Source organism: Ambystoma mexicanum, chromosome 9 (genome assembly GCF_040938575.1).
Source record: "Ambystoma mexicanum isolate Mex_15411 chromosome 9, UKY_AmexF1_1, whole genome shotgun sequence".
Classification (NCBI taxonomy): domain Eukaryota; kingdom Metazoa; phylum Chordata; class Amphibia; order Caudata; family Ambystomatidae; genus Ambystoma; species Ambystoma mexicanum.
This window is the reverse complement of record NC_090931.1, coordinates 648,997,789-649,021,865: the sequence shown is the minus strand read 5'-3', so window position 1 is coordinate 649,021,865 and position 24,077 is coordinate 648,997,789. Positions and strand designations below refer to the sequence as shown.

Here is a 24,077-nt window from a genome sequence, read left to right as displayed (position 1 = left end):
AAAGTGTCCTGATCTAGGTGATCCGAAGCATGCGGCCAGCTTGACCTATTGTCTTTTTGTCTTTCCAAGGATGAGTCACGCATCAAGGGGACGCTCATGGATGTGAAGCCGGTGGACCACAAGGAATACGCCAAAAGGCTGATCATGAACATTCGCAAAATGGCTTGAGGAAGGGCGCTGTGCTGCCAAGTCTGTATAGTAGAGATATAAGGACCCACCTCTGCCCGCGGTGCCTTGAGATGGCACAGATTCCAGGACTCCTTCAACGAGTGCCAGGATGGCTCAAGCAGGCTCTAACTGGTCAAACCTTGGGAGAGGATCTCCCCTCTTGCCAGCCAATCACTTCCAACCACCTCTTTGTATATTGCGACCTTCCCCTGTGAACAACCTGTTATGACTATTTTCCCAGATCCCTTCGACACCTGGATGTTGTGTTGCACTTTTCAAGGAACAAACCGCCCAGAACACTCTTCAGATAAATGCAGGTTTAGGATTATACAGTCCTCTGTTGACGCATTTATACTTGGCATTGTTACTTGTTTGCAACTGCTGGTTGCTGGGGGTGTTTGGGCAAAACCCCGTCATTGTGACGCGAGTGAGACAGAGGTGTGACTTTTTCCATCATTTGTTTTGTGCACTTCCTGGGTAGGATCTGGCGAGTCCTTTCAAACTCCCTTAGAGGACAGAGTATTTCCCCATTGCTTTCCTTCGCCCCGTTTCTTTTGATCTAGCACATATCTTGAATATTTGCACATTATGACGCTGGCCCCTCTGCCACCTGGCTTGCCCTTTGACCAGGTTTGGGACTTGCGCCCTCCCTCTGGGTGGGCCTGGAACACGCCGAGGTGTTGTGTGCTGGGGTGCGATGTCGGGGCCAGCCCCCGCTCCCCGGCTCTCTGTGGCTCCCGGTTAGTGCAGAGCGGAAGCGTGGCAGAATTGTTAATCAGACCCATATCTCGGATATCTGGACTCGCCTCCCTTCAGGGTTTAATACACAGTCAGATGACGCTGATGTTAATCAAAATTGTCTCTTCTGAGGAGTGCTGATAAGCATTGACTCGCGGCCCCCAGGGAACTTCGCGCAGCTACAAAGCGTTGCCGCAGTTTTCATTTAAATTAATATTGCTCTTTTGGGGGGGGGGAGAGGAGCGAGATGGGTAATTGCCGAAGTTTGCTGCCTGTACATTTTTCCTCGGCACTGCTTCTTTTGTTGTGATTATTTGTGTTGCATTTCTTTAGTTTCGAGGGCAACTGACTGACGGCTCACAGGGTGCGAGGGTAGGAGTAGGGAGGGGGGTGCGGCTGTAAGAATGCCCATTTATTTTTAGTGCTGGATTTAAATAAACTGTTTTGCTTAATCGGCCTTTTCCTTTTCAGCACACGAGTCCTTCCTAAGTGCTTGAGACCCTGTTAATTGCCATTCCAGTGGAATGCTCCCTGGTGGTGTTTGGGGGGGTGGTGCGGGTGTACGAGCCTCTTTATTCCCGGCCCCCCAGCGGGATGCAGGCCGCTTTTACTCAGCGATGCTTCTCCGCCTTCGCATCTCCTTGCAGCGCCTGCGAATGCCGATGATCCAGTGCTTGGGAAATGTCTATTGACGTTTACACGGCGCTCTAAAACCAACCAGCCTTTGAAATTTGTACAGACAACAAAGGAGTGCTGAAAACAGTAATTATGCTCGTGGACTTCTCAGGCGTGCGAGAATTGAGCTCGGCGTGCCTCCTAATCACATTAATGATATGTCTGCTGGTGTCTGCTCTCTGCGCGCACAGTGCGTTTCCGTCTGGGTTGCGCGCTGCAAGGGTAAGCGTGTTAAGCAGGCCTTGAGCCGGCTATCTGCTCGCCACTCTATTTTTGTCTGTATTGTATTCAGCGAGGGTGAGCGTTTACTCCCCGACCTCCGCCGCAGTCTACTTGCTCCTCCTCAATTGCAGTCTGTTATTATATACTGCAGAGGTGAGCATTAACAAGGCGCCCTCCCCGCCTTGCACCAGTTATCTGTTTCAAGCTGTGATCTTTACTGCTTTATGATAGTGTGTGTAGCACGACTTACTCTACGGATGTGGCTTTTTGGCACTTTGGGACGTGTGAGAGGGACAGTAGTATTGCCGCTAGTAAAATGTTGATTCTTTGATGCAGGTACGGGCAAAGTGCTAAAAATAATGTGACGTGGGTGCCGTGGTTAGAGCTCCGGGCAAGAACACTTGTTTGTTACTTGGTTATTTTAGTCCGTATTGTTTTCTCTAATTAGCCCTTAACCAGGTAATCAGTTACCGTCCTCTTTCCTGGGTCGGACTGGGGCATAAAATTGGATTGGGCATCAATTACAAATTGTACCACAGTGGCCAATCCCCTCGCTAGCTTGAGCAGGGGTTTAGATTCTATTGCGACAAAGGCAAGAATTATGCATTATGGTATTTAGTGCGGACCTAGCTCTGAGAAGCAACTGAGTGCTTTAGAGGTATACACCAATAGAGACAAATAACAGAGCACTTTACAGAGGTGTATAACATTACAGATGCATAACAGCCATTTTCATATACAGTGGGGATAAGATACAGAGGTGGGACAGGATGGGGCACAGCTGTACTGGGTGGCGGGAACGAGTGGGGTGATGGCCTGGGTGTTCAGACTCATTGAAGAGGTGGGTCTTGAGTTCTTTTATGAATTGTAGGAGCGAGTCTGATGCCGATGGGGAGGAGATTCCATACTCTTGGGGCGTAGCAGAGAAGGATTGTTTTCTGATCCTTTCTGCAGCAGCAGATTTATAGTCTGCACATGTCCTGGCTTCTGGTGGTGCGCTGTAGATGCAGAGTTTCTCTGCAAGGTAGCATGGTGACTTGAGGGGGGACTGCTTTATAGATGATGCAGCAAGACTTGAAGGGGATTTGTGCGGGCAGCGGGAGCCTGTGAAGGATGATGTGGTTGTATTGTTTATATCGTGCCTATACACAATGTGTTTCAATGCACTTGAAGGAGGGAGGGAACATGGGAAAAGTTTCATTCTTACAGGTCCTTGAAGCAAATTGGAATGTGAGAATATCACAGATAATACAAGTGCATGGAACAATAAGGGCAAGGAAACATGAGACAATACTAGCAGTAACATTACTATGCCTGACAATTGTTGCCGTGCAAGAGTGACACGTGGAGGGGGAGAGATATGGGGGAGGGAAGGCAAGAGGAGAGGAACAAAACAATTGACTCTTAACGGGTCAACGACAGATCAAGGTGGTGCTGGTAGGGAGAGGAGGAGAAGACCAGGAGGGAGGGGGGGGGGGCAGACCAGCTATTATCAAAGGTCAAGAGACAATGATAAGTGTAAGTGCTAAGGTGAAGGGAGGGTGGGGAGGGCAAGATGTCTGACAGACGGACTAAGGGGCCATTGGGGGCACACAGATGGGCAGTGGGGGCACAAGGTGGACACTGGGGCAGTTGGGGCACAAGGTGGACACTGGGGCAGGGGGGCACACAGATGGACACAGGCGGGGCAGTGGGGGCACATAGATGGACACAGGAGGCAGTGGAGGCACATCGCAGGCCATAGGGGGCACTCAGATGGACATGATGGCAGTGGGGGCACACATATGGACATGGGCTCTGGGGGCACACAGAAGGACACTGGGGCAGTGGGGGCACACAGAAGGACACCAGGGCAGTGGGGGCACACCGATGGACACGGGGGGGCAGTGGGGCAACTGATGGACACAGGGGGCACATGGATGGACATGGGGCAGTGCGGGCACATGGGGGGGGGGGGGGCTCAACGGGCCCCCGGAAGGAGAGGGGGGCACAGATGGACACAGGGGGGGGCACATGGAAGTACACAGGGCAGTCGGGGCACATGGATGGACATGTGGCAGTGCGGGCACATGGGGGGCACAACGGGCCCCGGAAGGAGGGGGCACACCGATGGACATAGGGGGCAGTGGGGGCACATGGATGGACACGGGGCAGTCAGGGCACATGGATGGACATGGGGCAGTGGGGGCACATGGATGGACACGGGGGGGCAGTGGGGCACAGGGGTGGCTTGCGGTGTACCGTGGTAGACGGGGCCTATGATTGTGGGCCCTTGAGCAAGTGGACCGGCCGAAGCCTGCCGGTCCATCATAGGCCACATTACAGTAGCCCTGGGTTTATGGCAAAAAAGCAGCACAGGATGGCAGGGGAGGCTGCAAGGGACTATGAAATGCGGCGGCCATGATGGAAATTGATGCGATGCCGGCTGAAGCAAAGGGTAATGAAGCATTTCTGCACAGCAGCGTACTTGGGCCAAGGAGAGCAGACGGCAGCAGGAGGAAGTGCACAACATGAAATTAAAGCACATATGATTGTCTAGTCCCAAAATAAAAGCAGCAGTTCATTTTCATTTTTTTTTTTCTTCTTTCTGTTTTCATTCAAAGTCATCACCGCAGCGTGCATACCTCGTGCCAGGAAGAATGGAGGTCGAAGTGCATGGCGGTCATGCTGTGGAGACCAGAAATCCAAGAACTCCTCTGGTTACCTTCCACCAGCTCTGGTTGAGCCTTGAACAATCTCTCTTCAAACAAAAACGAATAAAGAAAAACAACCACGAAGGAGGGATAATACTCACATTTGTGTCTCAATAGATTCTCCCCCCCCCCCCCCCCGTCACGCTAGTGAGGTGGGTTGGCCATTCTTTTCAAGACCAGAGGATTCCGTTTCTGCACTGCAACTTCAAAGCCCTTGCAAAACGACATCAGTCGCATGCTAAACTGTCTTATGATAACATATTTAAAAGTAGATTTCTTAGACTAATCAGCTGCACAGAGGGTCCCCTTAATCTGCCTTATAAAAGCATCAACTAACCTGCTATTGCTGCTGTAGCCAAATGTGCCCCAAAGATGGAAACCTCCCCTTCCTTCATGACACATCTCACCCAACGAGCCAAATTGGAGGACCTTGCCCAAAAAGTATTTCTGAAGGAAATAAGCAGCTTGGAGGGGGAAAGAGGGCATACAACTCATTTGTGTGATCATAAGACTGTAAACAATGTACCACACATAGTTTCTGATCCTCAGGAAAGGACGGATAAGAAACTGAGGTTTGTTCTGCCGGTGATAAAAGGCTAACCCCTCCGATGAGTAAACCTTATGCACATCCAAAGCTTTATCATCAGACACACTCTTAATGGGAATAAGGCATTGTAACATTGTTAACTTTGCTAACAGTTGCTGTAAAGACAACCCCGTGTTGGATGGCCATGACTGAAACAAATGAAAGACCATGTTAACACCCCAAATACCAGAATGCTTGGTCTTAGGTAAAATCTTGATGTGGGTAGACCACATTGCTTTCTTGACCCAAAGGTAACTACCAACTGGCTCTCCCCTTACCGGCACATGCCGCGCCGTTATGGCCACTCTGAAATTGTTCTGTATACCTATCCCTGCTTAAACAAGGGGGGGTCAAGAAGTTAACCACCTCTACAGGAGGGGTAGAAATGGGATTGATAACCCATCCACACGCCTGTCCATCCAGGGCGACCACGCTGCATAGTAGGAAGATTGAGTGGATGAGGACCAAGACTCCCTAATAACTTGCAAAAAATCTCCTGAAAGGCCTGGGAAAGACCAGGATTTGCAGAAATCGTCCATGCTGTGAGAGGAAGCTGATCCTGTAAGCAATTTGTAACTACTACACCCCGGATCTGTTGGGAGGTGAGGGACCAATGGGAAGGGTCATGGGGATATCCATTGCTATCTTAATAAGGGCCGGGAACCACACCCAAGCAAGCCAAAACAGAGCGAGGAGGACCAGGGAAGCCTGCACACCTGGATTAGGAACCTGGCTATCATTGGAAACAGTATTAATCTTATAACTTTGAAGACTGGACCAGTCCCGTAGAAACTCACTCCCGCCAGAGCCACCCTATCCGGATGCCAACTGAGGAACTCCAGAATCTGACAAATGAGGTGATGCAAAAAGGTCTATGTCCAGAGTGCTCCAAAGGACCTTGAGAAGACCTCGCAGTCCAGCCTCCAGTCGCTTCTGTCTGGTGTTCCAGTCTGCCACCGCATTGACCAACCCTGGGAGATATTCTGCTTGAAGCATTATTCCCTTGCTGAGCCCAAAAAAAATGGCAAACATCTTTTGCATAGTCTAAGTTTCGGACCTTGTTCTTCCCGCTCCCAACACGTGATGGACTGTACTGCGGAGACGTCAATTTTTAGTAATATGCAACAGTTCATCTTGTCTTTTAAGTGATGCTCTACTTCGAAAGGGAATGCCAAAAGTTCTAGATAGTTTAAATATCGAGACCTCTCTTCTAAGGACCAATAGAGTTTCCCAACCTATCATACTTGCAATGGAATGTCGGGAAGCAGCATGTGTTGGCCATCATTCCAACTCTTCTGCTGCACCGGGTGACAACCACACCATCTAAAAATAATGCATCCCTAATTGTAGAAGCCTCACTTTCATTTTCTACAGAGCTCTGTAATGCAATTGAGCAGAGAAAACCGCCTCTATGGAGGCTGACAACATGCCTATTACACAGGCCAGAAGGCAGAGGGAGAAAACCCTTCTGTAGGAGGGCCTTTATTTGATAAATTTCCATTCTTTTCTTTGGAAGTAGCAAAAGGCACTGCTGAGAATGTATAATAAAGCCTAAAAATTGGATGCATTGTGTAGGATCGCGAACAGATTTCTCAAGATGTATTACACACCCAGATCTTGCAGAAAGGACACCGCCTTCTGAGGTGGCATACGAGCAGATTGGTGTCCTTTGACAACAGAAGCCTATCTCCCAAGTGTATTATTCGCATTCCCCTTGCTCTGAGAAATGCCAATACTGGGTGCAACAGCATTGTGAAGCATCTGCGGGCTGAGGATAGGCCGGACATGAGAGTGGCAAACTGCCAATGTCGCCTTGGCACAGAAACTAAAGATACTCTTGATGGAAAGGGTGAATTGGTACCAACAGGTAAAAATCTTTTATATAATTATTTAGCATTTATATAGCGCTACGAACCCTGTTTATTAGTACCCACCGGGTGTGGTGCTCAACCTCGGAAGGATGAAAGGCTCAGTTTGGCCTTGCTGGGATTCGAACCTGTGTCAGCAGGCTCTGCACAGATGTCAAACCCAGCGCTCTACTCGCTGTGCTATCGGACTGGTATTTCTCTTGCACATCCAATCCCCTTGAAGAAGGGGATCTCAACAAGTGAATACCCTCCATTTTGAAATGACTATGAATGGATTGAGGGCTTTAGGTTGATAACCGCATGAAAACCTCCATTTGATTTCAGAATCAAAAAAATGGAACAGTGAATAGTGGATGCTAGAAAGAAGACTGGGACCACTGACCCTTTGAGAATGAGCTCCAGAGCTTCTGTCTATTAGCTTTTGCTTTTCTACACTGAAAACCAATTGGAGGAACCAAGTGATGTGCAGGAGAACAAATCTGTATGTGATAACCTTTCCGCTGTCTGCAGAACCCACACATCTGTTGGGGTGAAACAGACCCCCTAGCTTTTACCAGGAAAAAACACTCAAATGTAAAATGAGTACCGGGCGTAACTGTCCAAATCCTCTCGAACAACCTCCATTGCGCTCCTTCACAGTTAACAAATATTGGAACATAAAGCCATGGTACAAACAATTAAAAGAAAAAATCTTTATTACTAGCCATGCAATAAACAACTTTTTAAAAATAAACATTCATGAATTAGTGCAGCAATATCCACGTGTGTTTAGTTAGTGTCCCAATATAGTGCAATGTGCATTTCGATTTAAAATCACTGGTGCTTTTGCAGAGAAAGGAAAAAGGGGAAGACCGTGAGTAAATAACACGCCCCTCATGCTATAGATGCGTAGCCCAGAATTACTTAATATGGTCAGAGGGGTATTCTAGATTGCATTTAACAGCCACTGAATATCACAATCGCGCTTGTGGCCGAGAGTCACAACAGTGGAATACAATGAAACCGCAATATGAGAACACTAGAAATAAATTTGCTAAAAGAAGCTAGAAAATCACTTCAATAGATTGCATTCTCCTGCAGTTTCATCATCAGATAGCTATTTCAGCATCTGCTTTTAGGAAACTTTCAACAGGGGGGCGTAATACAACTTGACTCGACTGTCGATCCCTCTTGACTCGACCGTGCCATTCTGCTCCGAACCGGACGTCGGCTGTCATATATACTATGCCACTGTGCCCCCATACCTCAGTTCCTTTTCCCACGTGCTCAACACGCTGCTATTCAGAATGTTTCTTGTGAGAACATTTTTATTTGACAAAATTGTCCGATTTGATAGACTTTCGTTTATATTTCTGTTCCTAAGGTGCCTGGGTTCAAGTGTTGCCAAGACAGCAACTCCAAGATGTCGATTTCCGACCTGAATGTCATCTGGGTGTGGTGCCATGGTAAAGATCATGATGAGGATTGTGGCTCTTGTTAACAAATGAATCCTAAGTTGGTGAGGGCGTGATCAGCTAAATTGGCATTCGGGCGGGCCCTGTCCAAATCCTCAGCTCGTTAGCGCGCAGGTCGCTGTGGCAATAGTTTGAATACTCCACGCCCGAAAAAGCGGATAGATGTCAGAAAAAGGAAGAAGAAACTGTTGCATTCTTAAAGCCATTCATAGTCATTGTCTTCCCATAAGAAGCAACGGTGCAGGAACGACTCAGATTCGTTGGAAAAGCGTGGTAAGACGTACCTGAATCCAGGCACGTAAAATGGGAGAGTGGAAGGCTTTCAAGGAGCAAATGCTCCAAATGTTTAAGACTGCTGCAGCTGGTACGACTCCATCTGAGCTTATCACAAAATACAAGCCGGAAAAGGGGGTGGGGCGGGTTTGCCTTTCCTATCTTCTTACCCAGTGCCAGAAGGCCTAGTGGTGTCTACCTCTTATCGATAGATGGAATCTAAAAAAAACAGATGCCCTAGCTAAAAAGGTTTTCCTCGGTCAGCATGGCCCTTTAAGGCAGTGACTGCATCCTGTGCATTCGCAAAGTACTCCCACGGGCTGTGGAGGCTTATAGCGGAAGCAGCAGAGCACTTCCCAGCTGGTGAGAGATTAGGGATGGGTTTCTGCAGATTGTTGAGGACGGCAAAGAGGTGGCTCGCCAAGCACTCCAGTCCGGTCTGCACACTGCTGATTGAGTGGGCTGGGCAATGGGATCATCTACTATGTTGAGAAGTTCAGCCTACCTTTGCAACTCTGGGTTCTCGCTGAATGTCCAGCCTAAGCAATTGGACATTGCTTTAGACGGCAAGCGCCCGTTTGGCCGAAGGCCGATTAATCCCGGGAGAAATTCACAATTCTAAGCTAGTTGCAAAAGGGCTCGGCCTAGCTGTGCAGCAACCTGCGAAGCAATGTTAATGTGAAAGGATATTTGTACCGCGCCCTATCACCATCGGAGTGGTCCCCTGGCGCTCTGGCGGCTCTGAAAGAGGGAGGAGGGGGGATTGAGTTAGTGGGAATAGGCTGGAAAAGTGCAAGTGAGCAGTGATTTGCTGTTGGCAGCCTCAGCCCGGTGGGTCCGTTGGCTGGGCTTGGGGTGTTTTACGATCGGTAGTCGTCATGTGCTGTTGTGCAAGTCTGTGCGGTTTGTTTTGTTGTTGCAGTGTAGTGAAGTTTGTGCAGATTGCTGCGTTTTAGGCTTGTGGTTGTGTTTGGTTAGAGTTTGAGCTGTGTATGCAGAGGGGTGATATTGTTAGTGGATTGGTTAGTTGGCCTTTCTGTCCTTGCAATTCTGTCTAGGTGTGATGCTTGCTATCATTCACTATTCCATCTGAGTGTGTGGTGCTTGCTAATTTCAAAATTCTGTCTATATGTGAGGAAGGCTAGTGATCATGATTGCATCCGGGTGTTGCCCTTGTTATCATTACGGTTTCATCTAACTGTGGCGTGTGCTAACATTCATAATCCTGTCCAGGTGTGACACAAGCTAAAATTGAGAATTCAATCGTAAGTGTGGTACATGCGAACATTCACATTTCTATCTAGATGTGGCACAGGCTAAAATTGAGAAATCCAGGTAAGTGTGGTACATGCTAACATTCATAATCCTGTCTAGATGTGACGCCAGCTAAAATTGAGAATTCCAGCTAAGGCTTCTCTATGGGAAGAGGCTACAGACCGTACATTCCGTTGGGAAGGAGGGCACAGCTCCCACAGGCAAGGGCAGAGGAGTTTCTTGCATCTCGGCCGGGCCAGAGTGACGACTGGGGGCCAGAAGATGGCAGCACCGGTGGCAGGGGCGTCCCCGCCCACTAAGCCGCTTTGAGTTCTCACCACACATGTCTCCGGTTGGAGGGAGAATTTCCGAGCGCTTGCCTCGGTGGAAGGCGATAACCTCCGATGCCTGGGCATTGCAGCACGTTGCATGTGGATACGGTCTACCATTTTTAAGCAAACCGCCAGAGACAACCCCCACCCCCCCCCCCCCCCGCAACCCCTCTGCAACAACGGGGACAGAAGCTCCAGGAAGAACTGCAAACCCTGTTATTGAAGGGTGCTGTGGAAGAGGTGCCACCTGAACCGAGCGGATTGATCTGGTACTCTTGTTACTTTTTGGTACCCAAGAAAAGGGGAGCACTCTGTCCCATCCTGGACCTCAGGTCTATGAACAAGTTCTTGAGGAAAGACAAGTTCAGATGGCGATGCTGAAAGCAATTCTTCATGCTCTGCAACTTTAGGGCTGGCTTTTTGCTGGATCTTCATGATTCTTATTTTCATGTGCCGATCCATTGGAAGCACAGGCATTTCCTGAGATTAGTCATCGGAGGCACTCATGAATTCAAGGTGCTCCCCTTTGACTTAACCTCCGCGCCCAAGGTATTTACCAAGCTGATGGGAGTGATGGCGGCACATCTCAGGAGGTCCGGTGTTCACATAGTCCCATACCCCGGAGCCGACATAACTCGAAGAAACTTGTTTGCCGCTTTACAGGTTGGGCTTCTGAAAATGTAGGGAGAAGTTGCACCAACACAAAAACTACAGTTCATCCAAGCAGTCTTGGACAAGTGGGTGGGGATGGCTTTTTCCCCAAAGATCTGAGATTTTCGCTCAGTGTGGTAGCCCAACAGTACATCTGTTTTCCACGAGGTCCAACTCGAAGTGCAGACTGTTTTGCTCGTGGGAATTACCAGTGAAAGGTGCACTAAAGGATGCATTCTTGGTGGAGTGAACCTTTCAACCTCCACTGTGGCTTCCCTCCAATCCCTGTCATCCCATGGGGTTCTAAGGAGGTTTCGAACAGCCATAATCTTGATCGCCCCGGATTGGGTGAGAACCTGGTACTCGGAAATCCTGGACTTGACCATCTGCCCACCTCTCCGGTTTTCTTGACAGCCGGACCTCCTATTCTAGTTGGAAAGTCTGGTTGTTTGCCCGAATCCCGACTCCCTCAACCTACATGTGTGCCTCTTGAGAGGATCAGATATGACTGGGACCTCTCAGAAGAGGTACTTGAGGTGCCACTGGCTGCATGCAGACCATCTACAAGATCTCTGTACGTGTGCAGATGGAGAAGATTTGAGGGGTGGTGCAGGGAACACAGGATGGACCCCATTGCTTGTCCCACCACTACAGTAATGGAGGTCCTTCTGTCCCTGGCCTCATCAGGCCTTCAGATGGGTGCAGTCAGAGGCTACTTGGTGGATTTGTCTGTTTTTAAGAGGCCTTTCTTCATAATCAAGGATCTTTCTTCACAATCTCGGTTATGACCCAATTCCTGAAGGACCTGCTAAATAAGTTTCCTCAGACCCAGTTTGTGGTTTCACACTGGTACAGAGAACCTATTCTTGATGGCAGCTCCGTTTGAGCCTATGCAAGCATGTCCTATCAGGCTACTTACCCTAAAAACAGCTTTCCTGGTGGCAATCGTGTCAGCAAGACATGCGAGTGAACTTTGTGTTATCCTGCATGCTGCCTTTTCTGCGTTTCTTCAAGGAGAAGGCTTCACTCGAGTGTGTCCTAAATTCCTACCTAAGTGGTCTAAGAATTCCACGTGTACGAGAGCATTGATTTGCCTGTTTTTCTTTTTTCTCATCCCGACCCCCTGGTCCCCTTTTTCATCCTTCCAAAGATATGGAGAGGCTGCACAGACTGGTCCCAAAAATGATTCTGTTTTTATGTGGCCAGGACTTCGGAATTCAGGTGTAATGACTCTTTGTGGCTTTCTCTCTATCCAGGAAGGGTCTGGCTGTGTCAACACAGACAATCTCTCGATCAATAACTCTCTGCATTGTAGAATGTTATCAGAGAGCAGGTAAAGATCTGCCACCGGGAATCAGGGCACATTCCACTTGGGGTATGGTAGCGTCATCTGCATTGCAGAGGGGGGAAATATGTTGAGCAGTGACGTGGTTGTTGCTCCACATGTTCATCAAGCATTGCTGCCTGGCTGTAGCATGTGCTCTGCCGAATCAAGCATCCAAACCAGTTTAGCGGAGCATGCTTCTTTAAGGGCTTTCATCCTGCGTCCACACTCTGTACTGCTTTGGGAGTCTATCTGATGAAAAATCTGCAGGAGAATGCAATCCATCGAAGGAGAAATTGCATGCTAGAAATGTTCTTTGTATGGATTGTTCTGCAGATTCCTCCTCTCCCCCGCTCTGAGCAGTCTAATTCAGTCTTTATTTTGTATTGGAAGTTTGAGCTTTAAACGTGCTGCACCTATTCTCTTCCTGCTCAAATTGCACCATTGCTCTTTTGGGGGGTAGGGGAGAGTGGTGCTTCATGGGCCTTTTGCCGGGTGGGGTGGACACCAACAACATTGTGAACCAGTCACTTACGTCTGTCAGCAGTTCCTTCAGTAACGTGTCCGGTTGGCCAGAGGCTTGACTTGCTGTGGCCCAACTTGCCCTTTGCCGAATGGTTAGTTTCCAGATTCCAGTCTGGAATTCACATTGTTAATGGTATTGACCTAGAGGAGCTGAGGGGCAGTCTGTTGGATATAGTGGAACATAAATGAGCTGTGCATATAATGCACGAGCCAGCCAAAAATAATTACAATGTGAATTATCTTTTATCTCTTTAAGTATACACAAGTAAACATGCGTTTCTGTTAGGATCTGGGAGAGAAAGGTGGTGTCCTTGGGGTAATTGAATGTATGGAAATTGTTGCACGAGTGGAGGGAATCGCTCAACTAACTTGTCTGCAAGTGGATTGACTCGAAACAGCGCCAGGCAGGAGGGTTGGGATGCTATAAAACATGTCTGTGTAAAGATTTGGAACTGGGTTGTCTCTGTGCGCCACCCTCCAGATGGTACCTATTGGCGTAAGTCCGGGCTCCCCTGTGTCTGACTGGCTGGTTTACAGTTCCTCCGAAGGGTGGCTGTTGCGTACTGGCAGGAGGCACTCTATAAATATCAAGTAACACAGCCGGGAAGGAATCTTGCGGGGAAAATCCATTCAGCAGAGGTTGTTACTAAGGGTGCCAGCAAGAGTGCAGGCAAGGCAAGCGTCTACTATTTGGGCTCATAAAACAGAGGTCTTTCCCACTCAAGACACCCTCCTCCTGGGTTTATTTTCACAGCCTGCACATCAGTTTCGGTCAATAAACTTCTAACAGGGAAGTCTGAATTGTATTCTCTATGAATCAGACTGGTAGTGGTTGATGAACTCTGGGTGATCTTGAAAGTGTGCAGTGCCCCCTAGCTTGTGGTTCTTGTGTGACAGGGCACGTTGGTAGAAATGCAGAGAATGTGTTCTGATCCTCCCAGACAGTTGTCCACCCAGTCAATCAGTTTGAATCCGATGGCTGGGATACCAAGCTCTGGCATAGGATGGGCATGATGTGTGGACAGTTTGCAAGGGTTGGTACAGTCAGTCCTTTGTTTCAGCTTGATTAATGAACTGGTTTCTTGACCCTGGGTTCGTTTGAGATCAAGCCCACCCCTGGGCTGGCCAGTGAGACCAGCTTTGTGGGCATACTCAGTTGGGCACCACAGCGATGAGACTTCATCGGCAATACATTTCCAGGGTGTCTCCTGGAAGCTCACTATTTGGTTAAAGTCCTCACTTCAGGTATTTACGTGACCAGATGTATCTGACATATTGTGTAGTGGAGCTGGCAGTGGTAGTGCATTAGGTTGGACAGGAAGCCCCAGTGTCCATGCCAGGAACGGGGGCCCAATGAGCCTGTTTTCGGTCTCCTCCAATAATTAACGGGTACTAAGCTGTGGCTTTCATGTACTCCCTCAACTAATCTATAGGTGCAGAACTTGCTAATGTGGTTGACACCCAAACTGAACAATTACTCTGCCGGCTCATACCACCTTTTGGGTTGTATGACTTTTCTGAAACTAGTCACAGCTACCAATATCGGACACTTATTTCTGAGGGCTCTCTTAGAGTTGAGCTATTCCAGAAGGATGCTTAAGTTAATTTGCAACTTTCATTTGCACGAAGTATGGCAGATTGTGGCTGGTCACTTCAGTTATATCTCTCAATGGACACATGGCCCCTCAGGAGCTAGGAAACCAGTATTACATGTTGACTCGCCCTTGTGGTGTTTGAGCCTTGACGTGTGGTGGGTAGTGCATTGTTTGCTTCTCCACATTTCCTATCAAAATTGTGCTGCTAGGTTGATTACCTGCTGCTCTTTAATGGTGAGGCATTCAACATGGCTCCTGTATTTCTATTTTACATTTGTTGTGGCTATTTCTCATTCATATTTTGTCAAATCTGTCTAATGTATGCATTTATCCAAATTTCGTTTTACATTGTATATTTCCTTTTGGAAAAATGTAGGTTTGTTAAACATAGACAAAAGGGCATGTTGCCTACACCCTAACTCTCATTGTCAGTGGTTGCATGCAGCAAGGTGACCGTTAAGGTACATAGACTGTGTTCTTTAAAGTTGATTGTCATAGTGCATTCAGGGTACTGACACTACATGACAGCAGAATGCCGCCAGACACGAACCTGGTGGATGAAGAATACATTAAGTGCTCATAGGTACCTGTGCAAAGAGCCATCACTTATACCCAGGTCTTTATGGACTGCAGAATGCAACCAGGCTCAAATCCAGGTGAATGAAGAATACAGCCAATGTATTGATTCTAGTTACCCATGTAAAGTAGCCATCATTTCATTCCAGATACTTGCGGAATGCACCCATCATATTACTTCCGGCAGAACTTGGAATGTAGCCACTGCACTGAGCTAGGTGAACACACAATAGTCCTCTATGGAATCTAAGTATTTGTACCAACTAGCACAGATACTGAACTTGGTCGAAATGAAGAATGTTAACTAAGCTTGGAATCTTGAAGAATGTAGAATATAGTCAGTTATGTATTCTAGAAGAATGTTTATGGTAACCTTTACACTGATCATAGGAGCATATGGATATTAGCCCTACATTATAGCTAGGCGTTTGGCCACCATACTAGTTCTGGGTCACTTCTTCAATGTGGAACATGCATTACTCTTACGTCCCGTCCCCTTTCCTCCATACTGTACGGGCGTCCCTTCCAAGGGATGGGAGACAGAACCTTTTTCACAAGGAAAAAAACGTCTTCCCCTTTAAACCTAGAGGCGTGCGGCCCAGGGAGCATGCGCTGCCCTGACTCCGCCGCCACACCTCAGTCCTCTTCACGGCGTCGACAGGAACGTGCCGAATTCACCAGCGCTCCTGGGTTTGGCTTCTGCCATGTAATTCCACGCGCGGATACTTCTTTGTCTTCTTTTTTGTCTTTTTATCATTTGGGTACTCGGTCCTCAGGCGTCGCGCTCCTGCCCGGCGCATGTCGACTTCTATGGGTTTAGCAGGTGTACATCCTGCAACGGGCTCCTCCCTACCTCAGACCCCCACGCCCTCTGCCTGTGTTGCCTTGGCCCAGAACACGGTTGGCAATCTTGCTCAGCGTATGACTTGCTGTCCTCAACAGCGCTGAAGAACAGAATAGCCAAGTGGAGGGAGCTTTTCCAGAGGTCGCCTCCAGATGGCTTCAAGAACTTTGTGAAACATCGAAACAGGCCCAAGGTAGGGCCGATATTCTCAATCGCATCCCGCAAAGGAGACTCCTTCCCAGAGTCTCTCCTGCGCGGGAAGGACCGCTCAGGTCCTTCTACCAGCACGTGCATTGAGGCTGCAACAGCTACCGACCCCCCGGACCGAGGAATCCGTGGATCCTCCCGGTGTCAATGTTGAGGGACCAAAAGGTTCTTTTACCGGATCCTCACCTGAAGGGCTCTGCCCTTATACCGGCACCATGGCCAAGGGGCTACACCCTAATACTGGCAATAAGTCTGAAGGGGTGCCTAAATGCAGCTCTACCAACCACCGGGTCAAGGGTGTCGCACCTACCGGGCCTAGGCTCGAGGAGCAGGGTAGGCCTCGTGATCCACACGCAAGAGTCTTGGAGGAGGCTGGGCCCAGTGGGCCGAATGACACGATACAGGCACAGGCATGTGGCAGGCAGCCTAACAAAATGGCCACTACACCAGAAAGAGGCACCTGTCTGATGCCATTCCAGGAATTCGGGAAGAACGAGTGTCAAGGTGGGACTGGCTTCAACCAGGTAGGTGCCCTACAGTCTACCCCTCTTATGTGCAGGGCAGCTTTCCTTTGCGTCCGTTTGGACAGGGTATGCAGCGGCCACAGCAGCCTCCCGCTACCCCGTCCGCACCCCCTGCCACTGCTTCAGTCAGCGAGGAGGTTTTCTTTGTGAGGTTCCTTGGCCTCATGAAGTCACCTCGGATGGGCGTTCTCCTCAAAGAAGCCATCAGGGAAGTCCTTCCCACCATGCTAGCAGCACCACAGACTCCTCCGTTGGTGGTCCCGACGCAGCTGCCTCTTTTGGCTCCCCAGCTGACTCCTCAACCTCTGCAGGCTGCGGTCCCTTTACCCCAGTTTCCGGTGCCAACTACTCCTTCTCCACAGGATCCCCCAGATCCTCAGGATATGGATGAGGAGGAGGATCTGGACATGCCATCCTCAGCCAAGGCCTTCCACAAACATCTTGCTGGTCTGGTGGAGTAACTGGGCCTACCCCAACCCGAAGTCGAGCATCCTGCAGAGGGGGTTCTGGCTGAAGTCTTCGCACAATGCCCCTCTGCCAAATCGGGGATTCCTATGCAGACCGATGTAGTCTCCCTGGCCAAGAAGGACTGGTTCAAACCCCACTCTGCCCAGCCGGTCAATCGACGTCTGGACGCCAAGTACAGGCAGATGGAGGGGGATACACTCTTGCTCTCGTCCCATCCTCAGCCGCACTCCTCAGTGATTGTGGCGGCATCACTGTACTCCAAGCCTCAGCCGTTCGCCGCTGCCTCCTCTGCGGCGCTGCTAGGCAAGGAGGAAAAGATCTTGAGGCGTACGGCAAGAAACTCTATACCAACGCATCCTTGCATCTTCGTCAGGCCAACGTAGATGCCATGCTGGCTGCCGCCAACCAAGGGTTATGGCAGGAAATGGTGGACTTCCTTCTGGAACTCCCCGCCCAGAGCCAATCACGTTTTAAGGCAGGGCTAGCAGAGGCTAAGCTGGTTGTGCACAATCTCATGGAATCCACAGTGGCCCATATTGACACCTCTGGCCGTGCCATCTGCATTGCCATGGACATGAGGAGGACTACCTGGCTACAGGTAACAAAGTTTAGCCTGGACGTCCAGGAACGCATACTAGATCTGCAGTTCGAGGGGGGTGGGGGGACCTGTTCCACTCCTCCACGGAGCTGGATAAGAACAGCTCATAAACGGCAGTCTTTATCCATTCTTACAAAGACCACACCCAAATCATACACCCAATCTCGGCAGCACTCAGAGAGGGGTCGTAAGTATGGAGTGTTCCAAGGCTTCCAGGAACGTAGATCCAGGCAGCCAGACTGCTCGCTGTCTCAGAACCGGCGCAAGCAACAAAGGGGGGTGGGGGAGAGTAAGGGCTTTTTCCCTTCCCCCTTGGCGACAACCTTCGAGGGAAAGAAGGCATGACACACCCCTTTGGGTCCACATGTCTCGGGTGGGGGGCAGGCTTGCTCTCCATGCACATTTCTGGTACAAGAATTTCGCGGACCCCTGGATCCTCTGTAGTATTCATGGGGTCCCTCCTCCCATCTACTGCCACGGGCGGGGACAGCAACTCTTTTGGTGGCGATCGCTTGTAGAGAGCCAGGCAGTGGAGGAAGTCCCAGCCTCCCAGTGAGGCTTTGGCTTTTACTCCAGGATTTTCGCCATTCAGAAGAACTAGGCGGGCCAGAGAGTTGTGCTGGACCTTTCCACCCTCAACCGCTCCTTACCCCTGCAGAAATTGAAGATGGTTAGGCCAGCTTTCATAGCGGAGACATTGGACAAGGGATACTGGATGTGCTCTCTGGATCTGAAGGACGCGTACCTACATGTCCCGATCTGGCAGCCCCATTGTTCTTTCCTACGGTTCAGGATCCTGGGCTACCATTTTCAATACAAGGTCCTCCCTTATGGCCTCAACTCTGCCCCCAGGGTCTTTACCAGACTCATGAATGCGGTGGCGGTCGTCCTCAGAGCGCAGGGCATCCACATCTACCCATGCCTCGACGACTGGCGTATCAGGGCTACATCTCCGGAAGCGGTTCATCACTCTTCCCATGCCCTTATGAACACTCTGCACAATCTGGGCTTTTCGCTCAATCTCGAGTAGTCGCAGCTGCAATCCACACAGACTGACGTTTCTGGGCCTCATCTGGGACACGGGCTCCCAGAGGGTATTGCCTTCAGAGGACAAAATCATGGCTATCATGCGCGCCACCACCCACTTTCTCAGCAGAGAAATGACCTCTGCATGGTGGTACCAATATCTCCTGGGTCTAATGGCAGTGGTCCTATTAGCCACACAAGACGAAGGATGAGGAGGATTTAGCTGCATTTCGTGGCCTCATTGAACCAGGAGTGGGGCTCCCAAACCTAGATGATCAAAGATTCTCCATCTCTCTGTTAAGTCCCTGATTAACGGGAGATATTAGTGGTCTTTTAGGTTAAGTTCACAAGATTTCCTTCACTGTTTTATTAGCCAGCTGTCATTGTCCCAGTTCAAGATGGTGAACTTCCTGGTCAGCAGTGATTGGCAAGGGACTATTGTGATGCAGTTTGGAACCTCAGGGGAGGTTCTAATCTGCCTTTCATTCAAGATCTGCATAGGAGTGTTCACAGCGCTTAGGAGCTCCACGGAAAACTAAAGAACCAGAGTAAAGACTCAGGGTTGTGGAAGTTCATCAGAAAGAGCCAAAGACTAAATTCAGATAAGTGACTGAACTGAAAAGAAACTGACGTTTGCTTAAGGAAACAATGTTTAAACCTAAGGAACTGTGTTTAGCTGCATGAACAGCGTTGTCAAATTGTTAGCTGACAAAACTTTAGATTTCTTTTAGCTATCTGTAATATACGTTATTCTTTCTTGAAGTGAAGAACTAATTGAATTCTCAGTAATGATTTGCGAGCGTGCGCGCTCCAGCACAGGGAGCTTATGTTTATTTGAAAACGGCACACGCGCATAAAGAAACATTGCAATGTTTAGAGTTCTTTGTTAGTTTCTGTTGTGAAGTCTCTCGCGTTCGAGTAAGGGACCCAGCGGCGTGCCTCGCGTGCATAGGAAAGTAAGAGTTGCGTCTGTTGAATTCGAGCCTTCAGCGTGGATTAGGAGCGAGTGATCAGCTGAGATGGCGACCGGAGGTCTGTGCTTTGTTAGTGCGGAACATGGAGCAGTCTAAACGTGAAATTTGAAGCGACCTGGCTGCAGCAGTTGTGCACGAAACCATTTATGACAGACGTGTAACGGAGGCAGTCAGCAGAATTAATGTAACGCGCTACAGAAGAGCCTGTAAACTGTTGTGTGAATCAGATAAGGAGATCAGGAACGTAAGAGGTAGTCATAAGTAAGAGTGACAAGTAAGTGTTTTCAGGAGTAGAAATTGTAAATAAATTCTAGTTGGAAGAAACAGATGAGTGCAATGTAAATACGTTTAAAAACTTAAGGTTTCTTGAAGAGGATTAAACTTCAAATTCAGCTTTGTGAACTCAAGTTAAGAGCTGTGCATGTCAAAAAGTGTGAAGGAGTTAGATTGAGGAAAGACAATAAAACATGTTTTTAAAGAATGATTTACAGAAGAGAAAACTGTAAAGAAGCCACAGAGTTAGTAGCGCTGGACTCATTGCATGGTAGCAGCTATAGAAAAACTCTCACTTCAGCTCAGAGTCTCTAGGCAAAAAGCGTCAGGTAACTGGAGTGTATTTGCTAGTAATCTATAACTTCTCTGTAACAGGTGTTAAATTCAATGCTAATCAGTAATGTATTATTTGCAGGGTTTCCTGTGTTCCAAGGATTGAATGAGGCTGAGGGAATCCTGTCCATTTGTTATTTTCTCTACTTCCCATTTGCCCCCGGTCTGGTTAACTCAGGAGTTGTTCAATTGACTATTGGGAGAACTGGTTTGGGGGATCTGGTGGGCTATTCATCTGCTCCTGCAGAATTTCGGCACTGGAACCTGATACACTCCACCCGGACCTAACTTGGTGGTCCAGAGACTGCATCCTACGGATGGGCAAGCCCTTTCGGCTGCCTACTCCGCAGGCCACCGCCCCCACAGATTCCTTTCTCGAGGGCTGGGGAGCCACCCTGGACAATCTCTGTCCACGGCACCTGGACTCGACGGGAGCAGGAATACCACATCAATTGGCTAGAGCTGAACGCCATCTGGCTGGCGCTCGAGGCATTCCTACCACTTCTCAGGGGCAAGGCTGTCCTCATCCAGACGGATAACTCGCCCAGCATGTACTACGTCAACAAGCAGGGAAGCATAAGGTCCCCTCCTCTGTGCAGACTGGTGATCAGCATGTGGGAGTCGGCCCTGGAAAATGACATTTGCTTCATGGCAGTCCACCTCCCGGGGGAATCCAACCTGGAAGCGGACAGACTCGGCAGGCTGGGAGCGGACAATTATGAGTGGCAGCTAAACGACCTCGTTATTCAGGACATCTTCAACAGGTGGGGTCACTCCCTGGTGGATCTCTTTGCCACCTGGCACAGTAAGAAGTGTCCCCAGTTCGCATTCTGGCAAGGTCAGGGCCCCAGCTCTCTGGGAGATGGATTTCACTTCCAGTGGACTGGCATAAAGGCCTACACTTTTCCGCCCACGCCTCTGATGCACAGAGTAATTTGCAAAATCAAGGAGTCTCGCCAACTCCTAATCATTCTCGTAGCTCCATGGTGGCTGGCCAGCCCATGGTTTTCGGGAGTTGCTCAGTCTCTCGGAGGTGCTCCCGATTCACCTCCTGACGGGCCCAGCACATCTTCTGGCACAACAGGGGGGGCAGTCATCCACCCTGCACCAGGGAAACTAGCCCTCACAGTGTTGGTACCTGAGCAGGGAACGCTGCGCACCCCAGCCTCTCACAGGCCAATCTGGAGATCATACAGGGGGCCAGGAGCAAGGCTACCAGGACCCAGTACAAGAGCAAGCGGGCCAGATTCTGCCACTGGGCAGACTCCAATGGAATCAACCCCCTGGTGTGCACCTTGGACGACGTGCTCTCCTTCTTGGCGCACCTTGCCCATTTAGGTGTGCAGATGGACACCTGCCGCACATACATTGCAGCCATTGTGGCTTACGGGAACTCGGAGGAAGGCATCTTCTCCTCCAACCCTATCGTCAAGAAACACACCACGGGACTCGCAAGGATCTATCCGCCCGTCAAGAGACCGCACCCTGTGTGGGACCTTAACATAGTCTTGGGCACTCTGGCGCACAAACTGTTTGAGACAATGGATTCTGTGGACATCAGGTTGGTCACCATCAAGACGGTCTTACTTGTTGGCCTCACCTCGGCTCGTAGAATCAGTGAAATCCAGGCGCTGGTCGCCTCTGAACCATATACTACCTTTCAAAAGGACAAAGTAGTCCTGCTGACCCACCCGGCATTTCTGCCCACGGTTCCGTCTGCTTTCCACTTGAACGAGGAAATGGTACTTCCTACGCTTTTTCCTGATCCCAGGAACGAAGCACAGAGTGCTGCACTGCCTGGATGTCAGGCGTGCCCTGAAATTCTACTTGGACAGGACCAAGGGCTTCCACAGATCGGACGCCCTGTTTGTCACGTTCGGAGGCGCAAGACCAGGCTATCAGGCCTCTAAGGCTTCCATATCCCGCTGGATGGTTTCTGCCATCAAGAAAGCGTATGAGGGCCAGCACAAGCCGCTCCCGGCCAACATGCATGCCCACGCAGTCAGGGCCAAGGCAACGGCCATCGCATTCCAGCGCCATGTCCCTTGGCAAGTCATAAGCAGGGCGGCCACTTGGGCCTCTCCCTCGGCTTTCTGCAAGCATCACTGTTTGGATGCCGGCTCTAGATCTAATGCAGCTTTCGGACAGGCAGTTCTCAAGAACCTATTTGCTTAAGGAGGGTCTCCTCTCCACCCTGGGGCTATAATCAGTTTAATCTCCCATACAGTATGGAGGAAAGGGGACGGGATGTAAGAGTAATTCTAAGTTACTCACCATAGTGACTAACGTACTCTTAGTCCATAGTCCCCTTTCCTCCATACGTCCCACCAACCAACCCCCTAATAATACTGGTGTCATTTGCAATATTAAATCTATTGTCGACGCGTCAATGGGGACTGAAGTGTGGCGCCCGAGGGCGGAGTGAGGGCAGCGCATGCTCTGGGCCACACCCCGCGTGCCTCTAGATTTAAAGGGGAAGGTTTTTTCTGGTGAAAAAGGTTCGGTCACTCGTCCCTTGGAAGGGATGCCCGTACAGTATGGAGGAAAGGGGACTATGGACTAAGAGTACGCTAGTCACTACGGTGAGTAACTTATTTAAAAAAAAAAATTATTGAATGTTTTAGTTTATCAAATTTTTTCACTCAAAATTCAACTTTCGAATTCGTATAGAATGAAAACAAAAGACTAAAGTATAAGATACCGGACAGAAAAGCAAAAAGAAGGGGAAAAGTAAAAACTCCCCATCCTGGCGGTTTTAGAAGAGAAACCCACATCCAGTGTTCATATATCGAAATGCGGAATTCCTTTTAGTTCCCTCAATCCACAGTTGATTAGGTTTCCAGGCTCAATGTTCAGTGTGTCCCAGAAGCGTATTATTGTAATTATGAGTTTCTTGTCCTTTCTGCTGAGAATCATCGTTTACAGGGTCTAACAAAGAGATATAAGGAACCCACTTCTCACTGAATAGGTTCCTTTGCGATTGCAGAGCCATGCAGTCCATGATGAGAATCGGCAGGCTGTGAGTTCCTCAGTAATTTGTTTGATCGTGGCGAAGCGTTAACGCGTGGGGAGAAGGTTAAGCCGTAGTCTCAGGAATTTGTCTCTAATCGTACGGTCTGGAAAGTGTTGGAGGTAGTGTGGCAGTTGATGTATTGATCTGACATCGATGTTATGTGTCAATGACAGTTTATTTGGAAGAGGTTTCAATTGTTCTCAGCCAGTCATTTCTTTGGAACTTTATTTTCGCTTATTGAGGGCGATTTATAAGCATCTCCAGTTGGATCTGTTCAGTCTCTAATAAGTTGGTGCAGTGCACTTTCCAGAGATCGAGGGCAGTAGCTTTAGTTGCTTGGGGGCATTTACGGAGTATGTCTATTGCAGGGATCTTGTCCTTTACATGAAGCTTCCTGTATAGCATCAAGGTTTTCCAGTTTTTCATTGCTTCCAATGACTGGAGGCCTAGCTCATGCCGAATACGTGGGAAAAGTTGTAGGAAGAGCTAACATTTTTCTCCATATAAGCCCTTCTAGCATGATCCAAATCTCTTTGGTTGCATTGAGCATAGTTTCTGCTCTATAAGTTAGAATTGCCATGATTTTCTGTGTGTAGAATGCCACGACAGGTAGGAAGTATGCCCCGTGTTTGCTGTGAATTATCTTTCCTTGGCACGCCAAGCAGCATGTTTTCTCTTTTAGCTTTTCGATCCATACGTTCTCCCTTTCGAATTGATTTATTGGCATGCCTAGGTATTTAAATGATGTAACTGTTTCCAATTTAGATCCGTCAAGGAAGAGTGACAGTGGTTTTTTCATTCCTTTTTGTGTGAGACTCATAATTTAGTTTTTTGGAATTTTTGTTTTTAGGTCCTTGTTTTTCATATAGATCAGGTGGTCGAT

At 49.0% G+C, this 24,077-nt stretch overlaps 1 protein-coding gene across 1 annotated transcript in view; it reads left to right on the top strand.

Moving 5' to 3' along the window:
- Window positions 1-1,358, top strand: part of RPA1 (replication protein A1) — a 295,679-nt gene extending 294,321 nt beyond the window's left edge. The window contains exon 17 of the mRNA XM_069615363.1: window positions 70-1,358. Within this exon, the coding sequence (XP_069471464.1) occupies window positions 70-168 (99 nt within the window). The 3' untranslated portion in view covers window positions 169-1,358. The remainder of the gene's footprint in view (window positions 1-69) is intronic.
- The last annotated feature ends 22,719 nt before the right edge of the window (window positions 1,359-24,077 follow it).